Below are 17,361 nucleotides of genomic sequence, written 5' to 3' on the forward strand. Positions count from 1 at the left end.
AAACAAACACGACCATACATTAGTGCCGCTAAACACTCACGCACACAACAAACAATGTCAGTGCAACTTTCACTAAACACACACACACACCAACAGCTGACAGTGCACCAGCCACTCTTTCAATTGGCACAATCATCAACAGCTGTCAGTGCACCCTTTCACCAACCACACGCATTACCATCCAGCTCTGTACGCTTGACAGCCACACTCACTAACAGCTCTTACTGCACGCTACCACCAGTCATACACACCTCAAGCCACCACTACACGCTTCCACCAAACACACACACCAACAGCCATCAATGCACAATTCCTACAGGCACACACATCCACCACACATCAATGCACACACCAATTGATAACGCATCCACCAATTAATATTGTACCTATCGCACTATGCTGCACTTTACCTTTTAAAGATATTGCGTTAAAGTGCAGCATGCCACCATTGATAACATTCCAATCCAACACACATATCTCCAACACACACCACATGTTTCCACTCCAAAACACATGCTTAAAACACTTTGCCATTTACAATGCCATTATCTCTAACTCAAACAAACCCGAGCCCTAATGCATTCCTAATGCTTGTTTTCTTTAGGACCTTTATACATTTATGTATGCATATTACTTAAATGGTGTGAACCCAGCTATAAAGCACTGTACCCTATAGGATGGTGGTTACCCTGTGAAAAGTTGTTGTTTGAATAGATGGCTCATCATTGCCATGGACTAGTGAGGAAGGAAAGGAGCGTGGCATTTCTTAATTAGAATGGGATTCCAGATCTCTAGAGCCTACCAGGAGACAATCTGGCATTCCATTTTTGCATTTTTTCACTTTAATTCAGGCGAGGCTGCTTTGTGTTGTGTGTCAGCTAGGGGTCTCAATTCATGTCTGTACCTATGGTGGAATACCACATTTGACTCCCTTGCAGATGGTGCAGCAGGTTTAGGATGTGATGTGTGAGGGAAGTGGACTCATTGGACTTCTCTGAAGGTTGGTGTGAGCCTTTTTTATCCTTGTGCAGGCCTTTGATGAGGTGTGCAGCTTCATGGATGCAGCCTTTGATGAGGCATGCAGCTTCGTGGATGTGGCCTTTGATGAGGCATGCAGCTTCATGGATGAGGCATGCAGCTTCGTGGATGTGGCCTTTGATGAGGCATGCAGCTTCATGGATGAGGCATGCAGCTTCGTGGATGTGGCCTTTGATGAGGCATGCAGCTTCATGGATGGCTCTCTTCATTGTAGTCAAGTAGATCTCACAAAGGCTGGACAGAGGTTCTGAAGTCTACTTTCAGTATGAAGTGCTTCACTTTCCAGAGCACAGCCAATTGATGCCGGCAGTCTTTGTACTGTGCATGATGTGAACTTTGAAGCTGAGGTTAGTAGAAATCGAGAAACCCAGGATTTGACACAGCTGATGAGCTGATAACTGAAGTCATCAAGATTCATCTCACAGTGGCAGCCTTGTATTATATTTTGTTTACAGTCACTGGCAATAAGCACTTATTTTGGTTTGGTGAGTTCAGCATGAGGCAATCATTGAAGATCCAGGCTTGAAATGTCGTAGTCCATCCAATGATGAATGTCACTGTCAACATTTTTAAATGGATTTGTACCTCATTGCTGTGCTGGTGGATTCTAAAGTCCTTGTCAGCCACCATGACTCCCTTGGTCTCCATGTACAGACTGACCATTACTGGCAAAAGGACAGAGCTTTGTAGATACCCCAAAGACCTGTGGTTGGGCTGGATCTGGTGGAGTTTATCTGTATCAGGTAAGCTCTTTCATCCAGGTATGAATAGAAGCATGTCTCCACACAAAGGATTTATGGGATCGATAAGATCAGGAGCGTACTAATCCCTAATAATAAAAAAATTCATAATATGTATGTCTGGTTGTCTGATAAATCAGAACAGACAGGTCTCATGTAGCTAAGTTGTGTCCTGTGTACTCACTGGTATATGTATGTGATGGAGCTGCCAGGGAAGAAATACTTTTAGGACAAGAACCCTCACTCACCCAAGGGTGACATGCTTCATCATTGGGTAACCTCCTCACACCCGGACTGGAAGGTCCATGGTGTGGGCTACAGCTCCCCTATGGGGAGGTGAAGAGGTGTTTTTCAAAGATGAGCGATGGAAATGGGTCAGTGAGGGCAGAGTGCAAAGGTGATAAATAAAACTATCTCCAGGGGTCCGAGTAGACTTTATTCAGTAGGCCTCTAGGATAGACTTAAAAAGAGGACAAGGGTTTTACAGTTTTATGCAGGGGTTAAACCTCAAGGTAAATAATGATGAATCCTATATTTTAACATGCAGGCCAATGATCATCCACTCAAAGTTCTTTTTTTGCGGCCATATACCAATAAAGAAAACAACAGATGTTATTGACCTGGGCATCCTATTTAGCGCAAACCAGAAATGGGACCGTCTGATTTTCAAAATCCCGGTCGGTGGAGGCAGCCTCTGAATCTCTGTTTAGATTTGCAAAAAACTTAGGACACAATCCCCCCAAAGAACTGATAATGCTATACAGAAGTAAATGTCTGTCATTGGTTACATATAGTGCGGGAGTCTGGGGACATACACCTGTAAAGCCCCTCCAGGTAGCAGAAAACACTTTTTTAGCAAGGCTTTTAGAAATTGCCAGATCTACATCAAGTTTTATCACTCATAAAGAAATGGGCCTTGATTTCATAGAAGACACAGTGGGCTTAGCACCTATCTTGTTGTGGGTTAAAATTTGGTCCACACCGGAGCTAAGCTTCACTCAGGGAATAGTAGAGTATTGTCTGAAATGTGTTAGACATCCCATGGATCAAGTTTGTAAAAAAAATACCCTTCATGATTTGGGATTAACTCGTGTGTTGAGAATACTAGTGAGATTACTTCAAACATGAAAGGTCTGGTAAAGGACACATAGCATGCCCATAAAGACAAGATGAGACTCGAGAACGCTTTGGGCATGGTGTATCCCTATGTCAACTTGCAATGGTATGAAACCTTATCTATTATGGGTAAAGGCACCAGAAAATAGATTTTATTTAACCCGCCTTTAAATAAATATGAGTCATTTCTTCGTGGCTTTTCCCTTTACTGGGATGTGGTTCGCTTTATTGCCTTTCTCCCCGTGCGATACAGTGTCCAGACAGTCCACTAAGCATTTTATGTTATTTTGCACCTTATATTCAGCTTTTAGAATCTGTTTTTTATGCCCAAATATAGCTGAGAAATGTTTTAAAACACACCAAGATGGTTCACTGTTCTTACAATGTTATGAGTCCCCAGCAATTTGTTACGCAGTTTTGAATTTTATCACTAAGGCGAGGAGTCTAAGGTAAAGTATGCTGTGTGACCCAGTTATGACGTTCTGGAAAGGCAATGATGATGTGCAACTTAGTAATTTATCTTTGTGATTTTATTGTGAGTGATCTGTTGTTTACTTTGTGCTTTTATGATCTTTTTAACCAAATAAAGATTATTTGATTGATTGAATTGTAAGTCATATGGCTCACTTAATCCTGACCTGAGGACCGTATTGACAATAACCTAACAGATGATTACAGTTTGACATTTGAAAATAAACATGTATACATTTCATATAAATTAAAAGTAAATGTGGTCAACATCTTCACTTGACAGATACAAAACAAGTTCAACAACTTTTCAAAAATGATCTATCCAAATATAATAGTCTAAAACATGCTGGGAACATTTAGGTTGCCTAGTGCTGGAGGGTGCCTTGTTGGTAAACTTCAGTTGAATGTCTCACCACAGGTTCCATCCCGATTATCTATTTCTAGGTAATCTCGTGTGTTTGTTTCTCTTTGCTGGGTGTGTGTCAGTTTCAGGGTGTCCAGAAGAGTAGCCTGTTGCTAGGTGCCACGATAGGAGTACTGATGCACGCTGGACAGGTGCGTATCAAGTGGCTCTTGGGGACTGAATGTTGGACGCTCCTCGCTGGTTGCCTTTTCTGGTGCTTGGTGTCAGGAATGGTGATGGATGGCTGTCACTCGGTGTTATGTTCGGTGCCTGTTGCATGGCGCTGCGTTAAGCATCTTTGTGTGCCTGTTGTCACCTTCCATAGTGGATGGGTATTTCACAAGACATTTAGTGCTATCTTGGGCACAGAGTTCTGCACTGGGGGACATGTTTGATGTGATCGTTTAGGAACAAACAAGTGGGCCGCCTGATAAACCCGGGTTTCTAATATTCACGTGAGCTGATAACATTTCTGTAAAATTACCCAGATGACAGAATTTAAGTAAAAATACTCTTTTTTTTCATCGCCGTATAGATTGCTCTTAGTGGTCTTAATTTCTCCCTTCCACAAGGGACTGTCCCAAAACGCTGTTATGTCCTGGTTAAAGTGAATTCCCGCTGTTATGTCCTGGTTAAAGTGAATTCCCACTTCAGACGCCTGTCGCCATATATAGAGCCGCTTCCTCTGCTCCAGTGCAGCCGTCCTGTGGAGCCCTCGAGTTACTTATTTCGGAATCAGGCTGGTATTTTCTCCCTCCTTCCCCTCCCCCTTGTCACCCTCTGCGATGCTGCGGTTGCTCTAAATTTAGTCTCGTCCTATTTTGGGCGATGGCGGAGTTATGCCGGGTCAGTGTCATGGCCGCGTTTTCCATTGGGTCGTCGCCCCAGGTTTGTGCTGTGCTTTTCCCACGCTCGATCATGTCATGGGTGCAGATCCGCTCCATGTTGGGGCGCAGCAGCGTTCAGGACAGCACCACCTAGATTCACACCGCAGGTGAAAACTCGGATCTAAGCTCTCTTCCTACAAAACGACAATAATATGAGAATGTTCGCTATTTCGTTTATTAATGTAAACAAAGTCCAAAGCTATCAAAATTAATTGCATTTTTTTTATTTCAAAGTATTTTATTGAGTTTTACGGTACAATCGCTATTCATCTACACAGGATACAAGTAATTCTTGGTTACAGAGTTTTGGTTACATTTCAGGTTATACACTTGTTCTCCTGTGTGTCATATAAATAAAACCGGCGTGTCCACACTGAGCTTTCTGAAAACCTCATCTCATATAGAGCGGTGATTCCAAGATTTTAAAATGGGGCTTTAACCTGCTTTTCTTATTTTCTGGGACGTTTAATCGCATGAATCGGACTAGGTGGGCGTCGCAGTGTCACGTTATGCCAGGGAAGACATGGCTTGGCAGTTCGAGCTGGACTGTTCCCATGAGGTACAGGGTCAGACTGATTTGCATATAGCCATGTCTGAACTGGGGTGGCAGAGTGGGCTAAAGAACGGTGATGGATTAAACCCAGATCTTTTGACTGGGGGTGAGTGTTTGATTGATTCAGATGCTCTGTCCATCACCACCCCCTTTGTACCGCTTTTGGCCGCCATAAGTGTGGCAGGGTATGCTCAGACGTGAGTCCCTTGCTCACTTTGCCACTGGATTCAAGCATGCCGGGCTGAAGACGGCTGGAATGCCAGAAACCGGTCCTCGGAAGCTTGTTTCCGGTCCAGGGAAGACATGGCTTGGCAGTTCGGGCTGGACTGTTCCCATGAGGCACAGAGTCAGACTGGTTTGCATATAGCCATGTCTGAACTGGGGTGGCAGAGTGGGCTAAAGAACGGTGATGGATTAAACCCAGATCTTTTGACTGGGGGTGAGTGTTTGATTGATTCAGATGCTCCGTCCATCACCACCCCCTTTAGTACCGCTTTTGGCCGCCATAAGTGTGGCAGGGTATGCTCAGACGTGAGTCCCTTGCTCACTTTGCCACTGGATTCAAGCAAGCCGGGCTGAAGATGGCTGGAATGCCAGAAACCGGTCCTCGGAAGCTTGTTTCCGGTCCAGGGAAGACATGGCTTGGCAGTTCGGGCTGGACTGTTCCCATGAGGCACAGGGTCAGACTGATTTGCATATAGCCATGTCTGAACTGGGGTGGCAGAGTGGGCTAAAGAACGGTGATGGATTAAACCCAGATATTTTGACTGGGGGTGAGTGTTTGATTGATTCAGATGCTCCGTCCATCACCACCCGCTTTTGGCCGCCATAAGTGTGGCAGGGTATGCTCAGACGTGAGTCCCTTGCTCACTTTGCCAATGGATTCAAGCAAGCCGGGCTGAAGACGGCTGGAATGCCAGAAACCAGTCCTCGGAAGCTTGTTTTCGGTCCAGGGAAGATATGGCTTGGCAGTTCGGGCTGGACTGTTCCCATGAGGCACAGGGTCAGACTGATTTGCATATAGCCATGTCTGAACTGGGGTGGCAGAGTGGGCTAAAGAACGGTGATGGATTAAACCCAGATCTTTTGACTGGGGGTGAGTGTTTGATTGATTCAGATGCTCCGTCCATCACCACCCCCTTTTGTACCGATAGTTGTATAGAACCACGGTTTCTTGCTGCTGTCTGCATTCTTATGTGCATACTGTAGTTTATCGGATGTAGGGTCTAGGTTTCCAAAAAACGATAGGCTCCTAATAGGGGTTTTGGGAGATGCAATGCAGTCCTCTAACTTTCCACCAACCCATGTTAATGGATCCTCCCACATACCTCGCAACCCCCTCCCACCTCATCCATATCGGAGCAATCCCACCCCCTTACCTGTCATGGTATCGTGCTGGTGTTTGTATTTATGTGTTCTTCATCGCATTAACATTGATCTGTTGTGATCATGTGTACTTTGTCACGGCAGAGGAGAGTGTGGTGGGAGCGAGCATGTTCTCTGAAGCGACAACATTTCCTGCACTGCTGTAGTGTTTTCTCCCCTGTTTGTTTTTTGCTTTTCTGGTCTGCTCTGTGACTTTCCCCTGGTCAACTTGGCATCTTTGAGTTCACAGAGGTTACTCCATGGTTTTGATTTATTCCTCCAGAAAAAGCACAAATCCTCTGCTGGACAAGGGTGTGCCCACAACTATAGCGGAGGTTGACATCTACACACTTACAGGATGTGGGCATACTGACTAGTGGTTAGGGCTGGCTGGATCAATAGTGAAGGGACAAATAACTTTTTGACCTGTACTTATTGGAAGGGGGTCTATTGACTGTCATATGCAAAATATCTTCAGTCCAAAGCACTTGAGGCTGTTCGCGAATCCCCTCCTCTGGAACAAATATGGTGAGTTGTAGTGTGAGGTATGTGTATGGGGAGCTTGGGTTGTGCGTTGTATGTTTATGGGCCCAATTCATGAGTGAATGATGCCCTCTGTTGCTCTCCTGCTCCAAGCCCTGAGAGGGTTAGGGTATCAATACTTGCATCCTGCTAGGCCATAGCTCAGCTGGAGATACTATACTACTGACCAAACCAGTTTAGCTACCTGGTTGATATGTGCCCAGATCTAGTAGCTATGCCCCCAGATCTGTTATGCGTGAGTAACAAGCATAGGCCATAGGGTGTGCATGAAATGCATCACCCCATGGCCTATGCTTGTTACTCACGCACTGATCTGTGATGCATGCAGCTGGACGGTCAGAAACCTTGCTAAGCCCTGGATTGTCTGAAAGGGGCATATGATGCTCTAGAAACCACCTCAACAGAATAACGCACAAAACAAGCCTCCTCCAATGAGTGCATGTTACAGGTGCAGCCAGTCGGGCTTGTCTACACTCTACACATTCACTGAAGTGATGGGCATTTTTGGTTTTACTTAGAGTGCCATTTTGTGCTCAATGTCTTTAAATGGATGTCTCATTAGAGCCAGAGCTGCCAACTTTGGAACTGGGGAACCAGATTCGTCTCTGTGTCGGCTCAAAATCCTGTGAGTCTGAGCAAATCACAGTGGCCCCCCCATGCTCCCCCCTCACATTACTGTTATGGCATCCTTGTCTTAAGTAGACCTCAGTAGTAGCTCTTTGGACTTTTTTCTAGGTTTATTATTTGATTTCCCCCCTCCCATTTTTAAGTCTAATCCTGTCTTGTTTGATCCACCATGCTTACTTAGGTTGACACAGCTATATTGTATTCTATTCAGCAATAGTCGGTTTAATTTGTGAAGTTTCTATCGCTATTGCTGTGGACTCCTATATGCAAAGTATTGCTCTTAATTATGTAGTATATTATACCTAAAAACCTTAATAAAATATGTTTAAAAAAGGGGTGTCACCAAAAAAAGCTTGCCAGATTTTCAAAATGCTCATTTGTACCCAGCTTTGAACACTTTTAGGGGTAACTACTGGAACACGATGATGTAATTCTCTTAGGTGGCGTTCAGCGTGAATGTATGGGAATTGGAGTAGACTGTGGAGCATAAATGTTTGCTTACAGAGAGAGTGTCTTGTAGCACACTTCTTTAGGTAATTTCCCTAGATAAACAGAACTTCGCAAATACTCTATCTCTATATATTTAAACATGCATAACAAAATATTTTTTTTGTATGTCTCCATGTCTGTCTCAATTTTGTGCATGGCTCTCAGCCATCGATCGATCAATCAATCAATCCGGATTTATAAAGTGCAGCTAATCACCCTATTGGATGTCCAGGCACTTGTGCAGTGGTGGTTGGCCAAATTGCTGCAGGTATCCAGTCTTTGGAGTTGGACAAGCTGTGTATCCAACCCGGCCTAGATGGCTAATCCTGCAATGCAAAGCCTTTGTGGAGCCAAGCAGAGGCTGGCTTCCTTTTCCTGTTGTAATTTATTTATGGTTTGATTTTTTTGGGTCTCGCCTGACCCAGACAATGCGCTGGTCTGGCGAGACATTTAGTGAGGGCTCAAAAAATGCTGCCATGGGCAGCCTGGCCATCCTAGAGATGCAGTGCATGTGCATGGGTGCGCGCTTAGGAGCCGAGGCGCCAAATGGCAAACCTCGTCATACTCATTAAGCACTAGAGATCACTTTCGCCCGCGATCAATTTAGCAGCGCCCCTTTGATGTTCGCCTGCGATCACTTTCGCAGCGCCCCTTTGCTGTTCTAGTTCAAAGAGCATAAAACATCAAAGAACATGTTTTGTTAATGCTTTGCTGCTGCCCGTTTGACTTACACAGTGCTTTCTCTTTCCACAAAAAGTGTGTTCCTTTATTTTGAGATGCTTTTAGTATTACTGTCACACACACAACCACACCCACAACCACACCCACAACCACAAGCACAACCACACACACAACCACACATACAACCACACACACAACCACACATACAACCACACACACACACACACACACAACCACACACACACACACACACAACCACACACACAAAACCACACACATACACACACACAACTACACCCACAGCCACACCCACAACCACGCACACAACCACACACAACCACACGCACACAAAACCACCCACATACACACACACACAACCACACACACAACCACACACACAACCCCACACACAACCACGCGCACAACCACACACACAATCACACGCACAACCACACGCACAACCACACGCACAACCACACGCACAACCACACACACAACCACAACCACACAGAACCACACACACAACCACACACACAACCACAAGCACAACCACACAACCACACACACAACCACACATACAACCACACACACAACTACACACACACACAACCACACACACACAAAAGCACCCACACACACACACACAACTACACCCACAGCCACACCCACAACCATGCACACAACCACACGCACAACCACACGCACACAAAACCACCCACATACACACACACAACCCCACACACAACCACGCGCACAACCACACGCACAACCACATGCACAACCCACACGCACAACCACACGCACAACCACACGCACAGCCACCCACACAACCACACACACAACCACACACACACAACCACACACACACAACCACAACCACACAGAACCACACACACAAAACCACAACCACACACACAACCACACCCGACCACACACAACCACACCCACAACCATGCACACAACCACACGCACAACCACACGCACACAAAACCACCCACATACACACACACAACCCCACACACAACCACGCGCACAACCACACGCACAACCACATGCACAACCCACACACACAACCACACGCACAACCACACGCACAGCCACCCACACAACCACACACACAACCACACACACAACCACACACACACAACCACACGCACAACCACACACACACAACCACAACCACACAGAACCACACACACAACCACACACACAAAACCACAAACACACACACAACCACACCCGACCACGCACAACCACACGCACAGCCACCCGCACAACCACACACACAACCACACACACAACCACACACACACAACCACACACACAACCACACACACACAACCACAACCACACAGAACCACACACACAACCACACACACAAAACCACAACCACACACAACCACACCCCACCACACACAACCACACACACACAACCACACACATCAAAGAACATGTTTTGTTAATGCTTTGCTGCTGCCCGTTTGACTTACACAGTGCTTTCTCTTTCCACAAAAAGTGTGTTCCTTTATTTTGAGATGCTTTTAGTATTACTATCACACACACAACCACACACACAACCACAAGCACAACCACACACACAACCACACATACAACCACACACACAACCACACACACACACACACAACCACACACACAAAACCACACACATACACACACACAACTACACCCATAGCCACACCCACAACCACGCACACAACCTTACACAACCACATGCACACAAAACCACCCACATACACACACACACAACCACACACACAACCCCACACACAACCACGCGCACAACCACACACACAACCACACGCACAACCACACGCACAACCACACGCACAACCACACGCACAACCACACACACAACCACAACCACACACACAACCACACACACAACCACAAGCACAACCACACACACAACCACACAACCACACACACAACCACACATACAACCACACACACAACTACACACACACAACAACACACACACACAAAACCACCCACATACACATACACACACACACAACTACACCCACAGCCACACCCACAACCATGCACACAACCACACGCACAAAAACACGCACACAAAACCACCCACATACACACAACCCCACACACCCACGCGCACAACCACACGCACAACCACACGCACAACCACACGCACAACCACACGCACAACCACACGCACAACCACACGCACAACCACACGCACAGCCACACGCACAGCCACACGCACAACCACACACACAACCACACACACAACCACACACACACAACCACACACACACAACCACAACCACACAGAACCACACACACAACCACACACACAAAACCACAACCACACACACAACCACACACACACAACCACACACACAACCACACACACAACCACACACACAACCACAACCACACACACAACCACAACCACACACAACCACACACAACCACAACCACACACACAACCACACACATACACAACCACACACATACACAACCACACACACAACCACACCCGCACAATCACACACACAACCACACACACACACAACCACACACACACACACACAACCACAAGCACACACACAACCACACACACAAGCACACACACAACCACAAGCACACACACACAACCACACACACACCCACAAACACAACACACACACCCACAACCACACACCCACAACCACAACCACACACACAACCACACACACACAACCACAACCACACAGAACCACACACACAACCACACACACACAACCACAACCACACAGAACCACACACACAACCATACACATACAAAACCACAACCACACACACAACCACACCCGACCACACCCGACCACACACCCACACACACAACCACACACACAACCACACACAACCACAACCACACACACACACACACACAACCATACACAACCACACACACAACCACACCCGCGCAATCACACACACAACCACACACACACACAACCACACACACACAAGCACACACACAACCACACACACAAGCACATACACAACCACAAGCACACACACAAGCACACACACACAACCACACACACACACACACCCACAAACACAACACACACACCCACAACCACACACCCACAACCACAACGACACACACAACCACAACGACACACACAACCACAATGACACACACAACCACACACACACAACCACACACACAACCACACACACAACCACAACCACACACACAACCACAACCACACACAACCACACACAACCACAACCACACACACAACCACACACATACACAACCACACACATACACAACCACACACACAACCACACCCGCACAATCACACACACAACCACACACACACACAACCACACACACACACACACAACCACAAGCACACACACAACCACACACACAAGCACACACACAACCACAAGCACACACACACAACCACACACACACCCACAAACACAACACACACACCCACAACCACACACCCACAACCACAACCACACACACAACCACACACACACAACCACAACCACACAGAACCACACACACAACCACACACACACAACCACAACCACACAGAACCACACACACAACCATACACATACAAAACCACAACCACACACACAACCACACCCGACCACACCCGACCACACACCCACACACACAACCACACACACAACCACACACAACCACAACCACACACACACACACACACAACCATACACAACCACACACACAACCACACCCGCGCAATCACACACACAACCACACACACACACAACCACACACACACAAGCACACACACAACCACACACACAAGCACATACACAACCACAAGCACACACACAAGCACACACACACAACCACACACACACACACACCCACAAACACAACACACACACCCACAACCACACACCCACAACCACAACGACACACACAACCACAACGACACACACAACCACAATGACACACACAACCACACACACACAACCACACACACAACCACACACACACACAACCACACACACTCACAACCACACACACTCACAACCACACACACACAACCACACACACACAACCACACACACACACAACCACACACACAACCACAACCACACACACAACCACACACACAACCACACACACAACCACACACACAACCACACCATCAGTGCACACTTTCACCAGACACCATCAGTCATCAGTGCATGCTTTCACCGGGCACAAAAACCACCAGCCATCAGTGCACGCTTTCACCGGCACAAACACCACCAACCATCAGTGCACGCTTTCACCGGCACAAACACCACCAGCCGTCAGTGCACGCTACCACCAGACGTCAGTGCACGCTTTCACCAGACACACACACCACCAGCCGTGAGTGCACGCTTTCACCAGGCACCCACACCACCAGCCGCCAGTGCACGCTTTCACCAGGCACAAACACCACCAGCCGTCAGTGCGCGTTTCCACCAGGCACACACACCACCAGCCGGAAGTGCACACTTCCACCAGGCACACACACCACCAGCCATCAGTGCACAATTTCTACAGGCACCCACACCACCAGCCATCAGTGCACAGATCAATTGTTAGCACAGCATGCCGCTATTGCTACAAAAATAAATACACATTTTTTTGGCCTACAATTTATAGACTTTTGTTGCAATTGGTGTTGCAATATTTAGCAATGCCAATAGCTCAAACTTAATTAATGCGAGACCTATTGCATTGCAAGTGCTTGTTTATTTTTTGGTCTACAGACCCCAGTTTAGATTTATGATCCCACACTGGTCCATGGAGTCTTGCTGGACCTTCCTCCTGCAGGTTTCTTAGCCCTGGACCTGAAGAAGATCATACCAGAGTTAACGAGCCCTTGCCAGGAATTACTGACTTCAAAGGCATGGTTCAAATACTTTGGAGCCATGCTCGGGCTAGGATAACCATGCCTCATTGTCTATGAACCCTGCAACAAGATGTACGTTTATAAAAAACCAAATAAAGGTTATTTTAAAAACACATGACAACGAATAAAAAAGCAGCAGCTCGACAAGACGGAGTACACACGCAACAGAGCCACACAGGGTCTACATCAATTGCCACATTACAACAATAAGATACTGTAGGGAAAACAAAGACACATTCCGCCATCAAGATAATCCACAAGGCAAATGCATTCAGTTCTTAACACCCCAACATAGCTGTACCCACCACCACTATATTCACCCATCACTACCCGAGAAATCGTCCTCCACCCCTTCGCTCTCCTGGTCCAAAAACTTTTGACATAGCAAATCCCAAGCTTCTATATCAAATGGAAGTTTGACATTAGTTCTAACACAACACTTTTGTGTTTCCTCTGCCACGGTCCATTCTTAAACATCTCTAACCCACAGCTCCTCCAATGGAGCCCCATCCAAGTGATGGCAACTAAAATGTACTTTTTTGTAAAGAAAAGTTTTGACTTAAAGCGGGTCCCTTTGGGGCCCTCCCAACCTGAACTAGAAGTCAGCGGATGCTCCTCCTGCCCTATCATGGTTCCACTATGTTTATTTTTCATCACTCTGGGACCGAGTCCTGTAAATGCGCTGCAACATAGGTCTTCAATGTGTGGTTTGCCAAATGAAATTGACAGCACTACAAAAAGCTCCTTTATCCAATAGGATTGTCTTTTTATTTTTTATTAGTACGCGGGTAGTTCAATATCTTTTACCCTTCCAACCCACCCAAAAACGTTTTTAAATGCTTGTTTTTCAAACTTCAGAAAAGATTTACATCAACTCTGGAAACCAAGCAAAGACAGTCCCTTGAGTAGATTTCTACTTTCATGACAGGTTTGGTGTATTTCCACTCGTATCAGAGAGCAAAGATTACTATGGGAAATAAAACGGGAAACCTTTTTGCAACCCCATTTCCAGTTCCCTTGAACCTTGCTATTTACAGTTTTAGTGACTAAAATAGTTGTATGTTTCTATCTTGCAAGTGGCCCCAACTGTGCTGATGTCTTTTGAAATCTCGGGCGTCTGAGCTAGGGAATTGCACCGGCGGTTTCCCTCTTGCAGGAACAGGAACTTGAATACAATGCAGCTTAAATAGTCTGGTTGAATTCAAAGTCAGTACCACATGAAAACTGAATCTCAAACGCTTCAATGAAAATAAAATGCCATGTTGTCTGATTACCTTAGTCCTGAACTATATTAACTGCTTAATGAAGACTAAAATACTGAAAGAACAAATCCAAGAGTACATCTTCAGTAATGCTTTGTGGTCAGGCCGAATTCACGCACCTAAGTGTTCTGTTATTAGGTTGATGTTTTGTAGATGGCATGGAAACTGAGGCTAGATCCCCTCCACAGGTACAAAGAGCCCTGCTTCTTCGCTGATTAAACATTGATGCGCTTGTAGACTGTTGTTACCGTTGCTCTGGAATTTAGTGCAGTTGTCTGTTGATTCATAATAAGAATTGTGTGGTATATTTGAGTGTTTGAAGGGCAATGGAAGGTTCTGAAACTGGGTTGGATTTAAGATAAGAGAAAAAGATGCACATGTTAATTGGGAAAAGCATGAGCATGTGTCTTCACATAGTGAGACTGTTTGCAGCAAAGCTGAAAGGAAATGTGTGTATTGGAATCTTTCAATGCATCATAATCTCTCTCTTTCCAATATTCAGCAGGGTCTTCCACCCAAACCTGCTCGGCGGCTAGGTGGATGGGCAGATGAAACTGGAGGATCTTCCAAGTAAGTAGCAACTGTTCCCAGGATACGGAAGGATGAATGTTTGAATGCAGGACAGCTCAGAGGTTAATACTAGACGGGTATTTATGTTTATAAAAGGAAGGCACAGTGTGCTGCTTAGTGCACTATGGGAAGGGACCCTTTCCCCCACTCTAAAGGTGATGGATGACCTAACTACCACACTATATGTCGGTAGCTGGTTGTGACTGCGCATGTTTTGTCCTAGTAAAGGCTCATAGAATGCTGTGTTTTTGCGTGTAATGTATGTGTTGCCTGGGGGTAGGCTGACGGGGTCAGTTATGATGCATGGTGTTCTGCATGTTGTGCCTCAGTTATGGTTTTCGCAGTGGGATGTTATTCGGAGTGTGCTGTATGTGGTGACCCAGTGTGCTTATTCTTGGTATTCCTTATGTAGAGTCCAGGTTTAGGCTCACGGAGGGATACTAGTCTTTGTGGATGGCATGCCGGGTCCAAGTGTGCTCTGACTCACTGATTTTGTATTCTATTTCTGTTGCATGTTTTACCTAAGTGGAGGATGCTGCAGTGGAGTATAATCCTTAGTGTGCTACATGTTTCTCTGTGTGTGCCCTTGGTGTGGATTGTGATCCTTAATGTGTTGTTTGTTGGGCCTGAGTTACCGGCTGTTGGAATTCAGTGTGAGTGAGTGTGGGATGTTGTTCTTGCTATGCCTCATGCGGGTCCAAGTTTGGACTTTCGAGGTGGGTAATGATTGACTGTTAGGATGTACTGTCTTGTGGTATACACAGTTCCCTAGAGTACACGGCTCACAGGGTGGGTTGAGGTTCTTTGGGGAGGCCAATGTCGGCTCAGATAGGGAATGACATGGTAGCCTTGCATGTGTTGCTCCTGTGTTTGGTCCTTGCTTGCAAAATGATTCTTTTGTGTCGCATGCAGTGTGGGAACTTGTGGGCCCATGAGATTGAATTCTGAGGTTGTGCGTGTGGCACTCCTAGATGGGTTTAAAATACAGTATGTGGTTCAAATGTTGTTACTTAGTGTGGGGGTAGTGGTATAGAATACAATTCTGTTGTATTGCACATGCATATTAACGGCTCATAGAATGCTCATACAATGCTATTCTTCTGTGTTGCTTGTGGCACCGTGAACTTAATTGACTCAGGAATAAGGCAGGTCAGGTTTCATCTAGGCATATATGGGCCAGGTGTCTGTGTAGATGCAAAAAGGGGTACAAAAAATGATATTTCCCATTTTAACTCCCATAGGATTTTTTTACTTTATACAGAAAAAATGGCTGAATGTAATATAGAACTTATTAAAGGAAGTGCCTTTGCTTTGTTTGCAGTAAATCAGTTCAGTAGTTTTTGAGAAACTAGCAATGAAAACTTGTTTCAGTCTTGGCATGAAGAAGTTAAATTATAGAGCTATCTGCATTTCAATCTGGGAAGGTCATGAACCTTTTTTGGATCTCCCATGTGCCCAAAATGAAGAAAATATTCAAAAATGTTCAAATAGCTTTTTTTCCGATGGCCCTTTTGTGTACATAAATCTAAAGCCTGGATCGCCGACCCAAAGAATTGCCTGGCCAAAAGAGTGACAAATGTATTGCAGCCGCCATTACGGGACTCTGGGGTTTCGGTACACAAGTCCGGGAAAGTAATTTAAAATGAGCCAGAAGGGGGCAGGATTAGCTTTCTCTGACCTGGCTAAAGTGGGAGGAGCGGGTT

The 17,361-nt window shown here is 45.9% G+C and overlaps 1 protein-coding gene across 3 annotated transcripts in view; it reads left to right on the top strand.

Annotated features, from left to right (window-relative positions):
• The window catches only part of IFT43 (intraflagellar transport 43), a 270,330-nt gene that overhangs the window by 45,089 nt on the left and 207,880 nt on the right, over positions 1–17,361 (top strand). For 2 of the 3 annotated variants that reach the window (XR_015299913.1, XM_086937532.1), the window contains exon 3: positions 15,591–15,658. Coding sequence is in view for 2 of the 3 variants with exons in the window: in XM_086937532.1 (XP_086793658.1) it covers positions 15,591–15,658 (68 nt within the window). In the remaining variant the exon portion in view is untranslated. The remainder of the gene's footprint in view (positions 1–15,590; positions 15,659–17,361) is intronic. The other variant, XM_086937533.1, reaches the window with a different exon arrangement.

The sequence above is a fragment of the Lissotriton vulgaris genome, chromosome 9 (genome assembly GCF_964263255.1).
Source record: "Lissotriton vulgaris chromosome 9, aLisVul1.2, whole genome shotgun sequence".
NCBI lineage: Eukaryota > Metazoa > Chordata > Amphibia > Caudata > Salamandridae > Lissotriton > Lissotriton vulgaris.